Source organism: Pezoporus occidentalis, unplaced genomic scaffold (assembly GCF_034315485.1).
Source record: "Pezoporus occidentalis ecotype Australia unplaced genomic scaffold, CSIRO_AGI_Poc_V1 ctg4, whole genome shotgun sequence".
Lineage (NCBI taxonomy): Eukaryota > Metazoa > Chordata > Aves > Psittaciformes > Psittacidae > Pezoporus > Pezoporus occidentalis.
Window position 1 is genome coordinate 5533940 of NW_026915724.1, and position 24396 is coordinate 5558335.

The 24396-nt window shown below is 38.5% G+C and overlaps 1 protein-coding gene across 1 annotated transcript in view; it reads left to right on the forward strand.

Moving 5' to 3' along the window:
• Positions 1-24396, forward strand: part of LOC134171252 (cytochrome P450 7B1) — a 125794-nt gene that overhangs the window by 86249 nt on the left and 15149 nt on the right. The window contains exon 2 of the mRNA XM_062633295.1: positions 20566-20702. Within this exon, the coding sequence (XP_062489279.1) occupies positions 20566-20702 (137 nt within the window). The remainder of the gene's footprint in view (positions 1-20565; positions 20703-24396) is intronic.

Below are 24396 nucleotides of genomic sequence, written 5' to 3' on the forward strand. Positions count from 1 at the left end.
TGCTCAGCATTGTCTAGGAGCACAACTGGCTTAAAGCCCCTAGGAAGACATCCCTGACTCACTGCCTGCAAGGCAGGGTTGAACTGATGGCTGGTGTTTGCTTTCTGTGATGAAACTTCCCAGAGATGATATTGAAGGCTGAAGAGCCTTTCCAAGGCAGACCGGAATAATTTGTGTAAACAAATAAGTAGCCTGAATGCTGTACAAAACAGCATATTACAGAGGCTGTAAGTATTTTTCCACATTTCTTGCACAAACAACCAGGCTTATAACTGTTTATGACAGCTGTAATTAAAAATGAGATAATCCCAGCAATTTGAGAAAGTCTTATATTATTAATATCCATTTCCTTGTTGCTTGCTGCAGTGAAGAATAATTAATTGTAAAGACATTTTTATAAGCAATGCAATAATCTTCTCCAAGCAAAAGCTAATGTTTAAAAAGTAAGAAAATTGATAATGCAATTAATTATGTGGATATTACAATGATCTAACCTCCTTGGTAGAAAGTTGCTGCCTAGGGACAGTATTATCCACACATTAAATTGAAATGAACAATAACATTCTCTTTATCATTGCAGTCTAGGAAATGGCAGATGTAACATAGCTGCAGCCTTATGGAGTTGCTTAAGTTGAAATTTAGAGCAGTTATTGAAGAAGTGGATCTGTTTTCATCAGTAGATATTCACAGATCTGTCTCTAATATCCTAAAAGGATGTTCCAGCTAAAGATTTTGAGACTTACCCTAAATGAATTCGTAGGCTTTATATTGTAACAATGCTTCCAAATTTCACAGGTGGATTTGTATCTAGGTGACAGGTTAATGAGGCTGTGTCCACCTCCTCACCAGCTTTAACCTGTGTTGTAAATACATTTAACTCTGCAAGTAAACATTCATTGAACATGGATTTTTATTAGTTGCAAACACTGTATTTCAGAATTAGCCATATTGTTTCCAAAACAAACCTTAATGAAGGAAACAATAAACATAAACAATTACTTTTTTAAAATGCTAATTTACAAGAAAATACAAGATATTGTTGATAGTAGATACAGAAAACAATACACAGTTATTTCAATCTATTGTGCTGAACGTTTTTGTGAAGGACTGTAAACTCTTAACCAATTTGGTATATTGTTATAATTTACCTACAATATTTTGCTAATATTACAGATGGCAGTAGAAGCTCAAGATTAAATTATCTGTTAGTCAATTAGGCTTCAACAGGTTGCTTATAATATAACAAGAAAATGAGCATTTAAAGTCTTGCGAGTTGTAACAGTAAAATGATAATGCACAAGTAGGTAAAATACAGCACTGATAGTAAGGAAAACGGCAGGAACTGAATTAGCTCTGTATAAGTGTCTGTGATAATGCATGTGTTTTATATGTAATGTGAACGTATACTTTGTTGTTCATTTTGAAGGAAAGAGATCAATATGAGCTTTATTAGTAAAAATGAAGAAAATATATCTGTTGTAATAAGTAGGAAAATGTTTGCATGAAATAGAGGGGTAAAAGGAAGTTTTTGTGTTTCATGTGTCAGTTGTTGATTTATTTGTAGGTATATATACATAGACATATATTGCTCTAATCTTGAGTAGTCTTTACAGCAAACCCTGAAGTGTCTGCTGTGTGATTCTCTTTCCCATGGAGAATCAATATGCAGTTCAGAGGAAGAGTATGATGTGTCAGGCGGTGGCCTGTTGTTACGATGCAGAGAGGCAGACATTTAGAAGGCAACATGAAGGAGTGGAGATTTATGACATAGTTACTCTCCAAGAACTTTGCTGTGTGAGTTTTGAACTTGATATCTTCCATCTATCTTCACAGTGTGGCACACACTCCAGGGCTCTGTCGCTTCCTAGGGAAAATCTGAACTTGCAGGAGTTTCTTGTGGGTTTCAGCAGGTATTTGTCAAGAGAACTTGTGATTCTTCTTGTTACATTTGAAATGGGGCCCAAACATTTGCTCTTACTTTCTTTCTATGGTCTGTATGTGGCCTGGCCCTGGGCTTGCATCAAGATGGCTTGAGCTAGCAAAGCTGTGAGCAAGACTTGGTACTGTGAGCAGTGTGCATGTTACACTTAGTGCTGTCCATCAGTTCAATCCAGAGGTCATCACGTGCAGCAGGCAGTTTAGAGATAGCTACATTTCAATTCTATTCCCTTATAAACACACTTAGAGAATGAAGTCTTGAAGCTATCCAAGAATCAAAAAGCACATGAAAATAAAACAACCAAACAAAATATAAAATCCCCCAAACCAACAGGAAGAACATAAAAATTCCACCTTTGGACATTTCGATCCATAATTCATAAATAGCTGCATGCTTCATTCTGCAGTGTGGTTTGAATTAAGTGTTTGCTTGCGTTCTGCAGGGTTTGGAGACATACATTGCAGAGTGTTTAAATTTGTTGCTGGCATGTTAAGATCACGATATTCTAATGTCCTGGATTATATAATACTACTGAGCACCCTTTGTAAATTTCTGAATGCTGTGAGTGATTTGGCTTCTGGGCATTAGTTAAGTTGTTACATAGATGATTTCACTCGTAATTGTAGACAGTTTTGCTGCCTCGTTTTTTTCTCTTTTTTCTTTGGCAAACAGGATTGTTTCACTAGTGGTAATAGTGTTGCCTGTTGCTATTGCAAGTTTAGCCAGCTGTGAAGCTGCGCTTACGTTTGTTACTACCCTGCACTTAGTTATGAAATGCAGCTTATTAATTATTTCATTAAAATGTGAAATACTGGGCCCAGTCTTGGGGGATATTCCACTTTCTCCTGCTGCTTTACATTTCCATTCATCTTAATGACAGTTCAGGATGTTTCTTTACATTTATGTGTAATTTCCTTTGGCTGTCACTGCCTCTTCCTTCTAAATACTTCAGTCAAAATTTTCCACTATTGATGAAATTAAGGTTTCAGCTTGGGAACTGTCATCGCAGCTTCTGATCTCTTATTTCCCCCTCAGTGCTATGGTTGAATGTTGAGATGTACAGGGTTGGAGGTCAGGAGTACAACACTTCTTATTCACCATGGACCAGATTTCCAGAATAATACCCATCTTCAAGCATTAAAACATTTGACCTGTAACCCACCTTGGTGGCTGCATTTGACATAATAGCTCCATTTTGATTTTTTTTTTCCTTTGGCTCTGATTGGTATTGCAGTGAACTTGTTGGGAAGTTAATAGCTATCATGACAATTTTTATTTTCCAAATGAAACAATGCCCCCTGGTGCTCTAGGATTCGAGAGGTCTGATTTTACAGTCAAAATAAAAATAAAACCAAATAGAATCTTTTCAGACAGATACTTCTTGTCCCTAAATCTGCCAGCTACCACTCAAATGCTGTCACTGTCACTCACAGGAGATGGGGAAAAACACTGTCAGCGCTGAGTAACAAAGAGAGTAACAGGGAATAAAAGCACACTTGAAAAGAGATACACATCAGGCAGGGTAAAAGCAAATTATAGAAGAAAAAAATAAAATGTAAGGGTCAAGACAAGAAAGAGTCTAATGAAAGGAATAGCCAGAGAAAAGTAAAACTAAAACTGTCTGCTTAATGAAATGTAAAGTCTAGATAGTGATAGAGAAGAAGCTATAATATTAAAAATGGAAGTACTTTTTTTTTGTAAAAAGATTGAATATAATAAAGGTATTACAGAAGAAAAGGACAAAGAGGGTAACTGAAAAATATGCAATCAAGAGCATTAAATTAAAATGGCAAATCTAAAATGGAAGAGCATATAGAAGATATATATTAAGTGCATGAATACTACAGAAATTAGTAGAATAAATGTAGTTTGATTTTTCTGTGCACTAACGAAATAGATTATCCATGCAGAAATTTAAACCTCAGAGTGGAAAGCTGGTATCAGTAAAGCTGATAAGCAGTGAAATGAAACAGTTGACCTCTCTTCAGTTTAGCCTGTCATTAGCATTTGCTTCTTTAAAAAATTAAGATGCAAAATTAAAAAATTACTCCTGATGGGCACAGCACACGTGAACTGTGAGAATATCACTTATCCTGTTTGCAGACAGCAAACTCCAGTGCAGCATGCCTTCTCACAGCCACGCAGCTGACGGGAGTGTCAGCTTTTGAAGACCAGTCAATACAGCAGACACTGCCATGAATCACCATCTCTGATGGAGCATGGGGCTATGAATGCTACCAGAGCTATCTGTAACACCAAAACAGACAGCAAAGAACAAAAAAACTGAGGCAGAAGAAAGGCAAAAGAATCCAGCCCATTGCTGCAGCTGCAATATGTGTAAACAACCATGCTCTGACAGTTTTTTCCAGTCGCAGGCAAGGATGAAATAGCACAGCTCAGAAGCAGGGATGTCTGAAAATGGCTTGAAGGTGGCATTCTGTTCCCACAGTCCTGGAGCAGCAATGAGTCAGTCAAGTCCCTCACTGTAAGTTAGCATAGCCTGAAGGCTGCTGTAAATCATTCTGGCTGCCAGTGACCCTGCAACAGCAGAGAGGGGTTGCTGGGGCATACCAAAGTCTTGGCCGTACTTCTTTTCTTTTGGCCGTGTCCTCTAGCCTGACCAGAGGAGTTCGAGGGGGTTGAAGGGGAATCGGGAGAGAAGAGAAGTGAAAGCATAGAAATAGCCGTGATGCCTGTTCAACTGGAAGACCCCCACTTCTGCTGTGGCTGGCAAAGGTCCAGCAGCTGACTGTGGTGGGAACCAATCCCAGCACAAGCAAGAGAAGTTCTGTGGCAGAACAATGGCCAGAGGCATTGGTAGGGTTTGTTTTCAATAATCTGCTTTTCAAAGGAATTTTTTTGAGAGTTCTTCAGATTGTATAGAGTTCCCTTTTCCCAGGAATCTCATCATAACAGTGATGTGTTTGTAGCTCCTGTTGACAGGAGTTCATGTTCTGTGACCACCATGATCACTTTTGTTTTTGTACCAATGTTAATCAGATATTATCCCATGCCCATTATCATTTGGCCTAGCAATAGCAGTATTTAATGCTGCACTGTGGATTTATACCATTGAGTATAGGTCGTGATTTTAATTTGGCTCTTATTTACCTGCTCTTATAAAGTAAATGCATATAGCAGATCAGGAGAAAAGCATGAGACTGTGATTTGATTTTTTCCTGTCTTCTCTGAAGAGGAAAATTCCAAAGAATATAAATACCAAAATTTCTGTTCAGTAATCCTAACTCCAAATATTTACATTTTGGATTTGGATGCTGTTGTCAGTCACCTCTGAGGTGACCCTGTGTGTGATGGAAGCTGCACTTAAGAGTGTGATGTGTTTCCAAACTCTTCTCTAAGTGTCCCACTCTTGCTAATTCACTGCGAGCAAAATGTGTGCAGCTTAGAAGATCATGATGCTTTCCAAGCCAAAGGGCATACATTCTGAAACCTTCCCTTTCTCTCATTAAGCAGTGAACAGCCTAACCTTACTAGTGGGTAGCCATCAGAATTGTAATTCTATCGAACTGGTTAGTAACGACAAGTAATTGAACAGGCTGTTAGAGGAGATCCCGTGGCACAGGAAAAATTATTATCCTTTTTAATAATGCCTTAAAAGCAGTTCCAAAAATTTCATTTTCAGTCATCTGGGTATTCTGTCCTGTGCAACAAAAGTAGAGTGATTTTTGAAGTACTGAGCAGCACCATTGGTCTTACAAATAGATATCTCCGATCTTGCATATCTCTGCAGTTATGCAGGCATATGCATAACCTGCACATCCAGTGCAAAGGATATAGTTTATACTTCCAGATCTATTTTAATGAAAGTGTAAGGAGGTATCTTCCCCACTGATTAAACCTCCATGAAGGCAGGTATAGAAGAACACAGATATTCAGTCATTCGCTGTCTCTACTTGCCTGTGGCAAGAGGATAAGATCCCTTGATACAATCCATGGTAAGGCAATGGTAGTTTGTAACCACAGGTCTTGTGAGGGAGCACATATACTGTAATCCATAATTAAATTTAGTGCTATTGATACTGTAGCTTGTAATGTCTTGACTTTTTCTGATCATTTAGAACAGAAGTTTTTAAAGGAAGGAAAAGATGTATGTGTTCATTGGATGTATGTCAATGCTGGTTGACACTGTCAGCAGCTGAGGACTTGATCTTCAGGGTGTAAATTCATTTAGCTCAGATGATGCCAGGAGAGCTGTGTCAGTCTGCAGTACTTTAAGCTCTGTCTCAAGGACACCCAGTACCATCGGTAGGAACCTCTTATACAGGATAAGTAGAGTTCCTTGGAGAGGATTCAGGGCTTTCCTGACAGAAGCTTCAGCACCAGCAGTGGTCCTGTAGATCTGGAGCTGCTAGAAAAGATGCACAATCTCTGTCTGTTGCCTTTAATCACAACTGAGGGGAAAACTGTTTCATTCCATCTTGAAGTCTTAAAACTGCTAACATCCCAAAATATTGAAGTTCATCTGATTCTACAGGATTTGCCTGCTGCTTTCTTCTCCCTGGCCTTTTTAGATAGCACAGATTGCAGCTATTAATGCTTGCATGTGGGAGATTGTTTCGGAGTCTTACCTGTGTCCATGCAAATACAAAGATCTTCCTGCAATGGTGAGCATTTCATCCCATCCACATTATGTAACTATTGGCTACCAGGTTGACCAGTCATTGCAGCTAGTTCTAGTTCACAAAATAGAGGAATGTTTATGGTAGCTTGGGGGAAGTGGCGAGAACTGGATATTCACTGCACTCACAATTAATGCATAAGGCAGTACTGGAGAATGCTTCCAGATGTAGTCCTTTGCATGGGAGAGTCCGCTGAGCAGGTATCTTTGATTTAGCAGCAGGATGGAGCTGAAATCATGTCTTGACATGCAAACATTTTGGATTAATAGCTTAATTTTTCCTTGAGGATTGATGGCTTAGTCTGTCATTTATTTGTTTGAGATATTTTATGATCTGATGATTTCTCCTCACATATTTTAGTCAGGTATTTTATGTATCATTGTTGCTTTATGTTTTCTATTACTGGAAATTAATTTCTCACACAGTGTCTTCATTTCATTATATAATACAACCACATGTGCATTTTGCGTGAATAGGAAGAATCTGTTTTAATTTAGCCATTATATAGTTTGCTATCTTGGGTTTTCCTGTTAAAATTCCCAATTTTTTGTTTTAGCATAACAATAGTCATATTCATTGCTTCTTACATTATAACAAAAGCACTCAGATGTCAGTTCATAGATTGACATAATCAGCTTTGTCTCTTAATTAGAAAAGAGAATAAAGCTGTTTAGGGTTGTCAGTAAAATGACAGTAGTATCATTAACAGAAGGCTACATTGGATGAGAACAGTGCAAATGCTTGGAATTGGAACGTTAAATTTTTTTACTGATAACCTTTCATTTATAATTTTCATTTCCTTATGATTTTTCTTTCTAATTGAAAAGTAATAAAGCCAAAGGTACATAATACAGCATATAAATGGAACAATTACTGGTGATGGAGAACATAAACTCCTTCTGTAAAGACTCAAGTTCATACCAAAGTAGACCTACAGCTAGGAGAAAGTGTTGTTCAAGATTCCTGCCTACTCTCAAAGCAAAATTCAATATGGCCAATGCACCTTTTGATGCACTCCTTGTCATTTGTATAATGTCACCAGTTGTTCATGAACAACGGGCAGCTTATGGATCTTAATATGAAATTCCAGACACAGCCCAGACCTGACGTCTCAGAGCAGCACATAACAGGAAATCTTTTCACAATTAGTCTGAATTAGGCTTAAAACATGACATCAGGCTACTAGCATTGACTTCAGTGAGTCCATATTTTGCACATTTCTCCATCAGTTTATGATGGTATTGATATCCACCCTTTGGTATAATAGAAGTCCACTGTACTTGTAGGACACTGGCTTTCAGCTGGATCAAATAAAAATTCCTAAATCTGACTGAATTTAAAATACTCAAATACTAGGAAAATGGGAAGTACATGCTTCAGGATTCAGACATACAGATGGAAATACCACTGCAAGCTGCATCTAGGAGTTATCTGAGGTGGCTTACCCCAACAGGGTCTAGGCATTCACAAGACTCAGAATTTCATCACCTTTACTGGCAACCTCAGTTAGTGGATTTTCAGACTTCCTACATATCCAACTGTCTTTTGGCAAGCAATATTAAGGTCCTTCTAGGAAGAAATCTGAGCTGCTTTGTCTCTTCAGCATTAGTCAAATGACAAAATTGAGGTGCAAATCAGCTAGCTGGCAGATCAAGTAGCCAGTCACCTGAGAGAGCACCCTTGAGTGTATTCTAAAACACTCCCACCTACAGCTTTCTGTATGAGATGAGTGGCTGTGCAGCCAGTCTCGGAGGCGTTTCAGCAGGGAGAATGATGAATGGGTAAGCCACTTGGCCATAGTCCCAAGTTTGCATTCATTCCTATGCAGTAATATTAGCATGGATGAGGTGTCCTAAACCTTTGTCTCTGTCAGGCTGCATCCACTTTCTTTTCATTAGAACCTGTAAAGCTCATTATCACCCCAATAGAAATGTTTTACACTTTTAAGATTTCATGAAGCTTTGATGCTTCCATGAACTTTATGTTCTGTGTATAGACAGCTGCCTCATCTACTGTTTGGGATTCACATTTGTTGGGCTTCAAAACCAAGTGTAATAGTGCTCAGCTGGAATAGCTGGTTGGAAAATCTTGAACATTTATTTAAGGAATTTCCTAATTTTCAAATTCAAGCCTTTTACTTGATGGAAAATGGAAATTACTGTTGCCAACACCAGGGAGTTTAGATCTGTCCTGTACCCTTGAACCAAAGTTGGAAATTACTCAGTTGCCGAGGTGAGTAGCTCCAGTGCAGGCACGACTGGCACTGGAGCACTCCAGTGCAGTGCACAGTGGGATTTCCTGAACGGGGGGAGTCCAGAGAGCTGGCAGTAGCCTGTGGCTCACATCACAGTGGCTGATGAGACCTGGGCAAGCAGATGGTATGGTGTGGCAGTCTGTGCAGAAGAGCCTGCAGGAGGGGTGCTGAAGCCTTGCCAGCTCAGCCAGGAAGCAGTGGTATCCACGCAGCAGAAAGCCATGGGTTCTCTAAGATCTGCACCCACCATGGCTGACACAGCTATCCAGACAGAGCTCTGGTGGGAGCATGCTGTCTCCCAGGAATCCGGCTGCAGGCTGTGCCTGGCTCTTACACCAGTATGGAGCAGTGAGCAGCCCTGGGGAGGTGTGCCCAAGTGGAGGAACTCCTCTGCTTAGTGACAGAGCACCTTGACGACAACCAGGTGATCACAGCTGATCAGCATGGCTTTATGAAAGGCAGGTAGTGCTTGAACAACCTGATGTCCTTCTATGACGAGGTCACCCACTTAGCGGACAAGAGAAAGGCTGTGGAGGTTGACTACTTTAATGAAGCTTTTGACACCATTTCCCACAGCATTCTCCTGGAGAAACTGACTGCTCATGGTTTGGATAGGTGCACTGTTTGCTGGGTAAAAAATTGGCTAGATGGCCGAGCCCAAAGTGTGGTGGTGGTCAGAGTTAAATAGAATTTGTTGCTGATGACAAGTGGTGTTCCCCAGGTCTCAGTACTGTGGCCTGTTCTATTTAATACCTTTATCAATGATCTGGATGAGAGGAGCCCTCAGTAAGTTTGCAAACAGCACCAAGTTGGGTGGAAGTATTTATCTGCTTGAGGGTAGGAAGGCTCTACAGAGGGATCTGGACAGGCTGGATCAATTGGCAGAAGCCAATTGTATGAGGTTCAGTGCTAGGTCCTGCATTTGGGTCACAACAACCCCAGGCAACATTACAGCTGGAAAGCTGCCTGGCTGAAAAGGACCTGGGGTGTTGGTCAACAGCTTGATGAATATGAGCCATCAGGGTGCCCAGGCAGCCAAGAAGGCCAACAGCATCCTGGCTTGTATCAGAAATAGTGTGGCCAGCATGGCCAGGCGAGTGATCATGCCCCTGTACTTAGCACTCGTGAGGCTGCATCTTGAATACTGTGTTCAGTTTTGTGTCCCTCATTGCTAGAGAGATATTGAGGTGCTGAAGCAGGTCCAGAGAAGGGCAACAAAGCTGGAGAAGGATCTGGAGCATAAGTATTACAAGGAGCAGCTGAGGGAACTGGGGTTGTTTAGCCTGGAGAAAAGGAGACTCAGACCTTATTGCTCTCTACAACTACCTGAAAGGAGGCTGTAGCAAGGTAGTTGTTGGTCTCTTCTCCCAAATAACAAGTGACAGGAAAAGAGGAAATGGCCTCAAGCTGCACCAGAGGAGGTTTAGACTGGATATTAGGAAAAATTTCTTCACCAAAAGGGTTGTCAAGTGCAGGAACAGGCAGCCCAGGGAAGTGATTAAGACACCATCCTTAGAGGTATTTGAAAGACATGTAGATGTGGCACTTAGGAACATGGTTTAGTGGTGGACTTGGTAGTGCTAGTTTAACATTTGAGCATGATCTTTAAGGTCTTTTCCAACCTTAACAATTCTGTGATTCTATGAAATGATGCAATTGTGCAGTATCTGGTTTTTTGGGAAAGAAAAAAGTCTATATTTCAATAGATCTAGGACAGGCAAGTCTTGGACTATTCAGAAATATGATTGTATCATAATTCAAGTATTACTTTGTGAAGGAAACAGCTTAGGAAAATAATGAAACAAGTATTCATTTGCAATTGTAATATCTCTGATTACAGTCCCCAAGTTGACATTTACTCAATTTAATTAAAAAAAATTGAGAATTGTATTTATATTTTCTACTCCATCTTTCACAGCAGAGGGATTTAAAACATGTTCAGACCTACAATGTCCCAGTTACTGTTCCATCTTATGATCTTCAATTAATAATATTTTACTTTCCATGGCTGCAGAATGAAAATGTATTCTTGATTTACCTAAAACTGGAATTAATTAGGTTGCCTAAAAGTGACAAGGATGTTGTACATTCCAGAGAACTCACACAAACAGAAGGCCAAGAGCCTCATTTAAGAGTTTAACCCTTATGCCCTTGAACACAATAGAGTTTACATAAATATTTTAAAAGGGCAGCTGCAGACCAATTAAAGGAATATATTTTCCAAGCATCAAACCATTGTTTTCAGGCAATACACTGAAGCTCTCATATTGATACATATTAAGTCTGTTAAGGGCTCAGCAGAGTTTCAGGCTCAGGAGAGGGAAAAGCAGATGAGAGCACCCCAGGGGGAGTTTGGGCAGAGATCGCCTGTGAAATGCATAGCCCAGCTCACAGGGTGTCCGTGTGGGCTGCAGGTGGCTGCATACTGCTCTGTAAATCCATCCAGGGAGGAGACAGCACAACCATCCCTCTCGTTAGTCCTTTCCTAGGAAAAACTGTGGGCACACTGAGAAGGCTGCAACGGTCTTCATTCTGATATCTGCTAAATAAAATTGAGGAGCAGCTGTTTTGTGGGAAATATATTTGAGATTTTTTTTTAATCTTTAAAAATAAGGCTGGTTTAAGATACTTCAGAGCTTCCCTCATAATGAGAGGTTTAGCTTTTGCTAGCCCTACCAAAGAATGCTTAGTAAAAAACTACATTTCATACGCACTTACTTCAGACTCTAATGGGCTGTCGTTACATAGCAGGAAGCATGAATTATAGAAGGGTGCTGCTCATACACATGGTGACATGAAAAGTGTCACTACCCACCCCTAAGAAAACAAGTTTGCAAGCAGTCAGAGTTTTTGCTCCCTAATTGTGGCAGCTTGATAAGGCAGGGATAGGACTTAGCCAACTGTGAGCTATAAGAAAGGTTGGCTTGAAAAAGACCCATGTGTGCTACTGGAAGCAGGGGCAGAGCCAGAACAGAGCTAGGGGAAGGAGAATGAGGGAAAGGGTACAAGTGGAATGGAAAACAGAGTGGGGAAGTTTTCAAAGAGGAGATGTGCGAAGAAAGAGCACAGAAGTACATCTAGGAAGGAGGAAAGGAGAGACTTGTGAGGAGCAAAAGATGAATAGCTGAGATTGCAACATGCTTTCTGCTGAAATAAGTCACCTATAGTTTCTCCTGAGAGAAGTGAAATCACATAGGAACTGAAATGTTAACCTAGGCTGGTGGCAGAAGCAGATGAAGCAGGAGAGAATGAATGTGTAGTGGAGAGTCCAGTTGCAAGACTGTTTCTCAGAACATGTGCAATAGACTTGCAGCACTGCAAGGAAAAGAGGGAAAATGAGGATCTCGGGAGGAAGTATGTGTAATAGTTTGAAAGGGAAGAAGACCTACTCATACTATGTACATCTTACAGACACTAAGGCTTTTGAACTATTCACCCAAGTACAGTATTCAGTTGCTGTTTTCCTGTGATATATGAATTAGTGACAGTGTCAGTTATCTTCCTTCAGTATATAAGATCAGCTTTGAGTGAACAACTTTAACCTGTCTGTATTGTTAATAAGGACCAAAAAAAAAAAGAAAAAAGCCTTTTCGCTCCTTTTCTCTCTAGTGATGATAAAGAACCTAAAAAGATACCAAACTTTTGGACAGCTCAGTTACATGAAAATGAAGGGACTATTTTCATTACCTTTTTTGTTCCAATGAATATCCTCATTATTTGGCATTCGTACAGTTTTTCAGGAAATAATATTTGATTTTTACATTTTCCTTTTTAAATTATATATTATAAACTCAAAGAAAACACAATTGCTGCACATAGAAGCAGCAATATCTTTCCATCTAACATTCCCCTCTCTTGCCTTGTTACCAGGGTTTTTTAAACATGATAATGTCCCACCACTGTTTCTGAGATTTTCTGAATTTATTTGTTTGCTTATTACGTAAGGAATGATTTCTGCCTGTTTGAATATATTTCTGTGGGGAGTGCTGACATTCTTATCCACACTTCACTTGTCATTTCTAGGCCAGACGGTTAATATGATTTCCTACTATGAGCTACTTACTGTATACAGTTTTAACATGTATTGCAGCAAGGCAGTATATGAAAGTGCAGAAATTGATTACGAAAAAGATGGATACTGGGGAGGAGTTGTTGGGTTCTCTTGAGTAAAACCAGTTGATGTGCAAGCATAAATAGTGGTAAAAGGAAATACCAGTGGACTTTATATTCTGATCTCATCCTTCTCACATGAATACAGGAAAATAAGTATTTGTGTTTGTGGATAATACCAAAAGAGGAGCAGCTTCAATCCTGCAAAGGAGAGGTTAGCATTCCAAATGGCAAACTGGAAAACACAGAGGACTAACCAACAACATCTGGACAGGAGCACAGTCTTTTCTCTGGGAAAAGGCTGAGGGCTGTAATGGTTCCCAAGCTGGATTTTTGTCACAGTGGTGATTTTGCACAGAAAGCTGAGGTTGTGCTGGGAGGCAAAGCCAGGTGTGTCACCGTCGAGATGGGAGAGGTAATTCCTCTGCTGTACTCAGTGCAGAGCACTGCCATAGAGCAGGGCGTGGGCCAACACAAGAAAATCGAATGGGGAGTAACATAAGTATATAGAGGTCTAGAAAATCGTTATGAGGAAATACTGGAAGAAATTGAGGTTATTTAACCTAAAGGAGACTTAAGGGAGAACATGATAAGTACCTTTCAATATATTAAGTGCTCCTGCAGAAGTGAGGGGAATCATTTATTCTCTTATTTTTTTGCAGGCAGAATGAGAAGGTGTGGGCTTAAGGTACAACAGGAAGATAAAGGTTAGATGTGAGGAGAAACTTTCTGATAATGACAGATTGCTTGAGGAGACTGTAGAAACTTGTCGTGGTTTAAATCCAGTCAGGTAACTCGTTCGCTCACTTCCCCCCCCTTTTCTTGCCCTCCCCCTGCTCTCGGAGGGACGGAGAGGAGAATCGAAAAGAATGCAACTCCCACGGGTTGAGATAAGAACAGTTTAGTAACTAAGGTATAACACAAATCACTACTGCTACCACCAATAATAATAATGATAAAGGAAATAACAAGGGAAGAGAATACATCATCTCACCACCAGCCGACCGATAACTCGCCCCCCCAGCCTGACCAAGCTCTGACCGATACCTCCTCCAACCCTGCAGTCTCCCGGCCCTTCCGGCTAACTCCCAGTTACATGACGTGCTGTGGTATGGAATACCTCTTTGGTCAGTTTGGGTCAGGTGTCCTGTCTCTGCTTCCTCCTGGCTCCCCTCCTCCCTGGCAGAGCATCAGGCTCACAAAGTCCTTGGCCAAACCAAAACATCGCTTGTTATCAGCTCTGTTCCCGAGCTGAAAGTCAAAACACTGCACTACACCAGCTACCAAGGAGGAGAAAAATGACTGATACTGCTGAACCCAGGACAAAACTCCATTACTGAGCATCTTCCAGAACACCATAGACAAATATGAGCCAAGATATCAGTGCACAGCACCCTACCTGGGACATGAGGCATGGAATAAATAACCTCTCATCATCCCTTTCCCTCCTATTTTTCTTTCATTAAATATAAATTAAGAAGGGGAAAGCCCTTGGCTTGGCAAATTATCTCAAATCTATGTTACTTAAATGTAATAGAATAACCTTGGGCTTGGTCAGGCAAAGCGTTGAGTAATTGTGGCTGCCCTCACTGACCTCACCCAGAGCAGAAGTAAGGTAGGATTTCAAGGATGGGGCCATAAGCACTTAATTTATATTAATTTTTGATATTGCTGAATTACTGTTGCATTGACCAAGTCTTGTCTTCCCGTGACTCTTATCTTGGGTGTTAAGAAACTTTACATTAAATTTTGTAAAGGACCTTTCTGGGAATTGTCAGCATTAGATGCAACTTGAGCCAAGAGGGGGTTTGCAGTGGGTTTCCATTTTAAAACTATTCAGATTACTTTCCCACAATGGTATTTCCTTTTAGACAATGTCCCAGCCAGTCACTACAAGTAGTGGTTGAATTTATGGATGTGTCGTTCAACACACAATTCTGAAATACGAAGAGGTGTACATACAATGTCAACCTACAATTGTTGAGGTAATTTAGCCTAAAAAAATGCAAAGTAATATAATTTCCTAGAGAGCAATATTTCAGAGCTTTTGAATGAGTTGTCGAGTACTGGTATCTTTTGGATATTTGGGGATGACCTAAAGGAAATTACTGGAACAGAGAAAAGAGAAGAGCTCCTGTGAGGATGGCAACACAAGTTAGAGATCTCAGCAACGAAAAGCTTGTAATATTTTTATTTTAAAATAAGAAAGGATTTTCATTTTAAATCCCAGAGGTTCTTGACATGAAAAACTTTCAACTAAAGGATTGCATTTTTCTGTGGGGGAGAAAAAAAAAAATCACTGCAAAAAATTCACTGTTTGGTTGGTTTGTTTTCATCAACATTTCTCCCAGTTTGTCTCACATTATCACTAGAGTCTGCCTTTGCTGTACTGCTCTTTTTGGGAGTGCAGATAAACTCCTTTCTTCCTGGTGTGCTTAACAGTGTATTTGCTATTTTTTCCTGAGTCTTTCTCATTTTCTTTTACAAGTGATCTTTAGCCTAATGAAAAGAGGAGGTTATCAGTACTGCAGCACAAAATCACTTTACCTAGGCAAAAGTACAGGTGTCAACAGCAGTTTTTTCCATCCCAGGGCTCTTGTTTCTTCTTCACTGAGTCAATCCGTATCTGCATCTCTGTCAAGACTTGTCCTGATGCATCCATTTACTCCGCATAAGCTCACAAGTAGTGATCAGATAGGAGCAGCGTCCGGTCCTTACCTCTGCAAGAGGTATGTGAGCTGGGATTTCGAAGGTAGTAGACTGTGTATTGCTAAAACTCTCAACTGGCTTGTTCTGCAGGGAATAATTTTTCATAATGCATGTGTTCAGCCTGGAAAATTTGGAGTTCTTGATGTCACTGAGGCAGATGATCTGGATGGGGCATTTATGGCTTGCATAATTTTATAAGTATTAAAAAATTGTGTTGTGGACAAATATTTTGAAGTTTTTTTTATTTATATCCTCTTAGATACAAAACAACTAATGCTGTGAGCAGGTCTGGGGGAAACTGTAACTGCTGAATTAAAAGGACATAGGAAGATAGACTTACTGCCTTTCTCCTGTCCTAACTTTCTTGTGTTTGCTCTCTCATAATACAAGAAGACACTCCAGACACCACATTCTGGGGATTTCCTTTGTTGGGGTTGAAGCCTTTGGCCTCATTCTTTTCCTCACAGTTAGAGGGTTCATAAGCCCCTGGAAAGACAGTGTCTGTCATGTCTTGTTGCTTAAATATTGTGGTCAGCCTGTGAATAATCTCAAACTGCTTTGACATGTTCATAATAGCTTTTGTTCTACTTCTGTACCCATCCATTTCCATTCCTTAAAGTCCCCCAGCGTGGAGTGCTCCAGCTTGGACGCAGTGTGTGATGATTTGGCCAGAGATGTTACGAGAAAATCGGACTGTTACCTTTAATTTTTGTGGAACGTAACAATGACTTGGCATTGAAAATGACCCCTCTGTGGCACATGATATTACTGTTAGACGTTTTTCTCCCTGGCTTGCAGGTGTTTTTCTCCCTTTGGTGAAAGTTTCTGAGAAGCGGTCAGCTGAACCGGCTGTACCCTGCAGAGTGACGTGTTGATGTGGGGCTTCTTCAGCTGCGCTGTGTGCAGTGAAGGCTGCGTTAACACCAGATGCCAATCATACACCACCAGTGGATTTGCAAGATTATAGGACAGGAAAAAAGATGAAGGTTAAGCACAGGGCACAATAGAGATTACTTATGGTAATGAATTGTATAATTTTTCTAGACAGATCTGGATTAATGTTTATCCCAGGAAAGAGATTACTGTATGTCTGATTCTAGTTGTAAACAGACATTATTAAACAGAAGGTTTATGTTCATGAAATGCGACTATGGGTGTTAAAGCACTTATGATTTATTATGTGCAAAAAGAAAAATTAACCTGTTCATCTGCTGTAGTACAAGATGCGCTGTGGATTTTTGCATAATTTGGAAGGCATCTGCTCCCTTGGAATACAAATAACCAGTGAAATGAGAAGGATTCTCCTCTCATTTACACTGATCCAGTGCCCTACACTGCAGTTATGTTGAATGGTTTAACCAACAAAAGAATAGTCTTAATTGCTTTTACAAAGCAATAATATTTCTATGAGAGATAATGTTGGCAAAGTCTGTTTGCTTGTAAATTTTTAGGGTATTTTCTTACAACTGAAAAAAAAAAAAACAAGAAGAAAAGTAAATGTGCAGAGAGCTTAACAAATGACCTTATTTGTGTTTCCCAAATAATTCCCTGTCAGTAATTGAAAGCACAATGTTTGGAGACTTTAATTTTTTTTTTAAATATATATTTTTTCAATCTATTTTTTCACATAATTGATGTTGTAGACCATTTTTCTCCTGCTTTATTTCATCACTGCTGCTATGAGCGAGATATAGGTACAACATCCACATTTTTTAATACCACCTTACCTAAGGAGCTAAATAATCACACCTGAGTCAGTGTTCTGGGTGAGGTAAAAAAATCTCACCTTAAGGAAACTGCAAACTCCAAAACTTTGCTTATTTGGTAGAGAAGACATTGCAACTTTATTGCTCGCTAGCAAGAAAGTATCTTTTTACTGTGAAAGCAAAGAAAAATTAGGTATCAAAATCTGTTCATCCTATTTATGGGCTGTATTTGTAGCCAGCTGATTTTTGCATAATGCCATTTGAAATTATCCATTTAACAATGATGGATGATACAAATGTGTTTCTTTGCCTCCACTTTGTAACTGATCTGTCTACTTATAGATTGTATTGGACATGTTGCTGATGCTTTATTTGTAAAATTCACTTACATATGTGAGAAATTTGTCCATTAAGTCTTACTGACTTCACAGTGGCTTCTAGATAACTAGACTTATTCCTGTATGCAAGCAAAACCAGCCCAAGCCATAAAAAGCATAGGAACATAGAGCAAAAAGATCTGGGAGTATTTTGAGGTGTGTTAAGTAAATTAAAATTTAAGCAGTTAAACAACTTCTGAATAAAAGGTAAGACGTTCTGAATGCTTTAGATTAAAAGAGTTATAATCTCAAATTGCCATCAAAACACTTGATTTTGCTCTTATGTATTTCTTAGCTCTATTTTACATTTGGTACAACATTATATGTTGTGTCATGAGAAATATGTAACTAACGTTTTCAATATTTTGCCTAATTATCAAATCTTCCAATGTCTGTGAAGTGTGAGTCCAGAGTTAATGTTCACAAACATATTGATTAACCCATAAAAGTTTCTGTGGGCTTTTCTAATGGTTCAGTGTAGCCTCTGAAGCTGATGAGAACTTCTGGAGGTACCAGGGATGCAGGTGAGAGTCCTTCAAGAAGCCAGGGTCAGCTGCTTAAGAGTTTGTGCAGTGAAGCATTGTATTTTGGGAGGCACTAAAATATATGAGGTGCTCTTTTCTTCACTTTGTATTAGCAGACATCAATAAGTCATAGAGATGACCTCCATCTTCCAAAGAGAAGGAAAGCTAGAAATGAAGACACATTTCTGTTATCAGTCTGCTGTGGGTCGTAAGTTGAACTGGTGGTATATTTTCCTCTGAAAGCTGCATAGCCTTGACACGGTGTTTAACAGTATTAAGCTTATTGCTGCTGAGCTAAACATGTCTGAAGCAAACGATGACCCTCACGTCTTTGCAATAGCAAAATGTCTCCCTGATGTGATCCTGCAGACTTGGAGCATTAAGTTAATTTTCCCCTGGATTTCTGAGCTGCCTTCTTTTTACCCGGTGGAGAGCTTGTGAAGAATACAGCTTCTGACCGAATGACAGAACATAGAGGGTGAAATTAGATGCATTCAATTAGAAGATGACAAAAAGACCATCTAAATATTTGTCAGGGTACTACTTACAGGGCATAGTGTCCAGACTGGGAAGTGAAAGGCGGCTGCTCTCAGGATTTAGGAGTTTGGGGGGTGAAAAATATGGGTAAATCATCCAGATTCCTTATGGGGTTGGAAGGGATAATTGAGGGTATCAAGTTGGCTGTTATGCTTCCAGGGCTGGTCATCCTTCTCATGTAATCTCAGATTAGTTCTTTTCTTGTATTCACTATTACAGAATTAGCCATCACAAAGTTTTTTGGACCACTTTTCGTTATCCATCCACCACTAGAGGATGGATAATGCAGTGGTTTATGGGAGGTATTGTAAAAAAGGGGCTGCACCTTCTCCACAATTAAAAAAACCTATCACAAAACAAACAAAACCACAAAGCCATGAAACCCAAAGAAACAAAAAGCATGGACAAACTTGTCAACTGTGAGATTGTGGGGTTTGGACCAGAAGTTTTACTGGTTTTCCAGAGGGCAAAAAGATGCTCTTGAAAACTAACATTCAAAATAAGTGGTAAACTGAATTAAGAGATCAAGATACGCAGCTTGGTTTGGCCACGTCTGTTTGTCCATATATTAAATTCATAGCAACTTTTTAAAATCCAAGAGCAAATCTCAGGCTTTTAATTTCTTGTTCAGAAAATTTTAATAAGGAAAATATAAGATGCGAATACAGCCTATGATGTTTACCTCTTTTTTTTTTTCATTTCTGTTGCAGCAGTTCAAGGGAGAATATGACTATGATAGGGTTAATCCAGCTACATAAAAATCCATGCTGTGTATAATAGTAGTAAAGCTTGTGATCCCTTGATCTTTGATTAGATCCAAGCTAGTAAATATCTTGTATTTAATCAGAATGAGTTGTACTGCATGTAGTATAAGTCACCTTCACAGATGGGATGTAGCAGCAGAGTTGTTCGCGAATATTTGTTTTAATCCTTTCCAGAGCAAGCACGCTCTATGTTTCTTTGTTGTAAATCAGATTCAAGCAACTAAAGACCAGCATGAAGGAAAGACATTTACTTGCAGGCAGGAATAGGAAAGTGTGGGAACCTTTTTTTCCTTTTTAAAGAAAAATGTAACTTACTAGATTCTGGAAAGGTATTTTTCAGTATTCCATAAACGTAACCAAGACACCATGGCTGCTTTTTTAGACTGGGATGCAAATATCATCACTAGAATTTAACTGTTCATGCACATTTCTACCTTAGGAGACTATGAATATATGGAGACTAAGATTTATTATGGTAAATGTTTAACTTCTATTATTATTCTATATTTTGAAGTTATTTAGTTAGAATGGTAGCTGTTCTGTGTGCTGGTAAACTGAAATTATTAAAACATTATCTGTAAGGCTAGTTTTGTGTGGTTTGTCAGCGTCCTATTTACCTAAATCTGTCATAATTGCCTTCTGATACATCTTCCTCTGACATGCCAAATATTGAAAATGAGATGACTCTTTACTGGGAGACTTTCTACCGAATATCATTTTTCTGTGTTCATAACTTGATGGTAATAACTGTATGACCTGTAGTTAAATGCATCTCAATTTCTCTCACTTATTTTTCCTAATCACCACACAGAGCCTTCTGTGCTCAGAGGTGTGATTAGATTTAACCTGCCATCATATCTGAAGAACTTTCTGTACAACATATTATACATTGCAAGAATTATATATGTAAATGGTGGCTCTAAGTGTAATATATAAATAGATAAAAAGATGAGTTGCTCTCATGCCAAAGTTAATTCCTGATCATTTTTTTTCTGTTTTTAACAGGAAGTCTGGAGAGCCCCCACTAATAAACGGCTGGATCCCTTACCTTGGGAAGGCTCTGATTTTTAGAAAAGATGCTTTCAAATTCTTACTGGATCAGCAAAAGAAACTTGGAGATATTTTCACTGTACATATTGCTGGTGAGAAATATTTTAGTATTTCTCTTTTTTTTTTTTACATCGGTGAAGTTAAATACTAATTCAGATGCTTCGTTTAGAATCTTCTGTATCCAAAATCATTTTTGTGTAGCATAGACCAATAAAAATTACTTAAATTCACGTGTATTGTATAAATAATAATTATCCATAGGATATAATTATGAACATGTGGATTTATGTACAGCTATAGGTGTATATGCATATTGACAGAATTTGTAGGCATGTAATGTATGAGCATAGCTTTTGCCAGCACATTTAATTGTGTATTGTTTGGGGATTTTTTTCCTAAAGAAGGGAGAACTAACATCATCTTGACACTGCACAGAAAAATATCAGATTAAATTTAGAAAACAAGAAAAAAAAGTGCAGAATATGTTCTCACACATTTTACAACTGGTTGACAGGAACACAAGGGAATGAATGACACATTGACTCAGTGATACAATCAGGACTGGAACATAGAAACTTCCCATTGCCAGCCTTTTACTCTGATCTTGCTTGCTGAAAATAACAATATAATAAAGTATGATATAACCTTGCTGCTTTCTGTATTTATAGCTGTATTACTACACTAGCTTGAATACAAACATTTGAGTGATTTCACGTAGACATATAGCTCTAGAAAAAAAACATAGAATGAAACTGGAATCTTGAATGAAACCTTAATATATAAGTTTACATATATACACAGATATGCTTTTAACTAAAATCAATTTAAAACCCAGTTTTTTCTTCTATTTGGAAAAAGGCAAACTCTTATTAGTGTAGGTGCATGTAATGGAACTTTTTCCCCTTTACATGCTGATATACTTGTTCAAATGATCAACTTTAGAGTTAAGTCTATCTCGGTTTTAGCTGTTCCTGTATTTTTAGGGAGTTTCAAATAAAAATGTAAAGTGTAAAGTATAAAGTGTGCTTTGTAATTTCCTGCAATAGCTTGAAATTACATTCATATTAGCTTTATATTTCGATACAAGTAATACTTTGCAATAAAAATAATATTTTTCTTCAAAAGTCAATTAATTAAATTGCAAGCCATATGTTAAGTTAATAAAATTTTTCTTCCTCTTACCAAATCTGTTCATTTTTTTTTTATTTGGAAGAGCATTTTTACTTCTATTAAATGTGTGATATTTTTTATTCATTCAGGGCTTTTTCTTTGGAAACTGGTACACTTAGGGGTTTTTTCCTACTTGAAATTGAGTTTGTTGAAATATAGTTTTTGTTGAAATATAGTCTTTTTTATTGTTAATGTATATTCACACTATATACAGTTGTGGCTTCTTATGAATACAGATTAATAGTTGTAATTCAGAGACTACCTTAGTATATTCATAGAACCAGATGCAGTCATACTTCAGAATCCTTACTGTGTTTAATCAAATGCTTATTTCTTTATGCAAGGCTATGTTTAGAGTTTTGTGTGTTTAAGCAATCTATGAGTGTAATCTAGTTTAACAAATTTCTATTTGTGTGCTAGACAAAATTCCATTTCACCTAATCTCCCTGTGTTTGGGTATTTTGAGGAAGCCTTCCTTGATAAAGACTGAGTAAATAGAGTGAGTTCTGGATCATTTCAGCCTTATGCAGGAAGATCTTTGATTTTGTGAGTTTGTCATAACAGATATTCCCCTTTAAGTTCTCTTTTCTTGGTATGAAAATACTAGCCATCAAGAATTCACTGAGGAGAAACAGTTTGTCATTCACAAGTCAAGGAAGAAGCTGAAGCTAGTTAGTACCTCCTATCATGTCCCCATCTGAAGACGTACAGAATTTCTATATGTCTTACTGATTTGAGAAAGATGATGTTTATATGTTCGGCAAACACAGCATAGCTTGCTGTATATGGACTATCATTACTTTGCCCCCCTGGTGGGTGTCTAAAGGTCCTGTCAAAAAATTCTATCAATATATATTGTTCTAATTATTGGTTCTCAAACTAGTTCATTTGGAAAATGTGGAACGATGCTCGGAGTTTCTGGCGTTGCCCCGTACCGGTAATGCGATTTTGCTGATTGTACTTTCCCATGAGATGAGCGAATGATTGTCATCCCTAAAAGTCGCAAGGGACATGGATGTCATCTTAATAAAGAAATTAAAAAGCACATCTTTCTATGAGAAACAATGTAAATTCCTGACCTGTCGCAGAAAATAGTTCTCTAATTGGTTTTGTGTGGTGGTGCAGCAGAATCGTTTTCCCCAAACGTCATGCCAGCGAAGCACCACTGTACATCATTGTCAGCAGTTCAGCCGAATCTCCCTAATAAGAGGACGATTACGTAAATGCAATAGTCTTCAAAAAAAGAAAAAAAAAAAGAAAGAAAAGAAAAGGAGGGGGGAGAGAGAGGAGAGAGTCTGTGTGTTGAGATGATATACTTTCCAAGCCAACCTCTGCTTGTTAAGGGTCAGCAGGATAGGCAGACAGCTAGGTAAGAACTTGAAACAATTTTGTCATTGTTTCTTGGAATTAAACTTTGTCTCCTTTTCCTGGCATGTTATTAGGAATGATACTGAAATTTACAACACTCTCTCTGAGACTAACTCAACTTTTAATAAGATAAGGGTTTTCCACTAAACACACTTGCTTTTTTCAAATGCTGCTGCTAAGTCATTCTTTTCTTTTAAATCATGATACAGCTACAGTAACATACCACATTTTTCTCTTAAGCAAAAGGTAATTTACATTAACTCCTTACCAAGCTAAAGCCTGCTGCAAGCATTACAGAAATAATATCCCATCATTACATGCCATCTGAAATGCTTGTCTTTTATCATTAGCATTAGAAAGCTCCAGAATGCATTATTAGAGTAATTTCTTAACTATCATACAAATACTGGCTTCTGTGCTTGGATTTACCAAAGTTGACAATCTTCATATTTTCCACATCAATCTTCTATTTCTAAGAGACTGTAAAAACTAAATGGAGATAACCAAGCTATTTGCAGCATGGGTGTAACGCAGACTGAAGGATTGGATTGGGAAGTATGAATTCTCTGTAGCTATATTAAAAAATAAAATAAAATCAGAGGGCTTTTTACAGAAACAAGGATACATCTCATCTTCACTGGCTTTTATAGTACTAAATAAAATAGCTCAGTGACTTGAACTATTGGGAATTGGAGTGTGACATTTCTATATGGACATGTCTACTTAGTTTTTTGTGTTGAAGGATTTTTTTACAATCTAGCAAGGAAAGGCTTAGTCCCCAGTGGTTTTTATATAAATACCTTCAATATTGAAGTCTTCCTGATTTGTGGAGCATGTGTTGTGCCTCCACTTTTGGCTAATCTGGCATTTACCTTTACCACTACTTTGGTGGAAATTCATGAGCATCTAGATTTTGGTTCATTTTCAGAAAAGGCTACTTGTCAGAGATAGTTCTTGGCATTAGCTGCAATAGAAAGGCATGGGAGGGGGGAAGCTGCATTTTAAAATACTAGATAATAACTGGAAACTTTAGGAAAGATTTACATTTGTTGGTCTCTGACACCGCCAGGGACAATCAGTGGGAAGAGACCTCATCGGGGGCGACAGAATTTAAAAAGCAAAATTAAGGACCATATTGACACATACAAAATTTAAAATCATAACTTGAGGTGAGAAAGTTTGTTCCAGTTCGGATGTTTGCTGCTCAGGGTAGAGGAGGTGTTGGGGCATGGTTTTGTAATTAGCAAT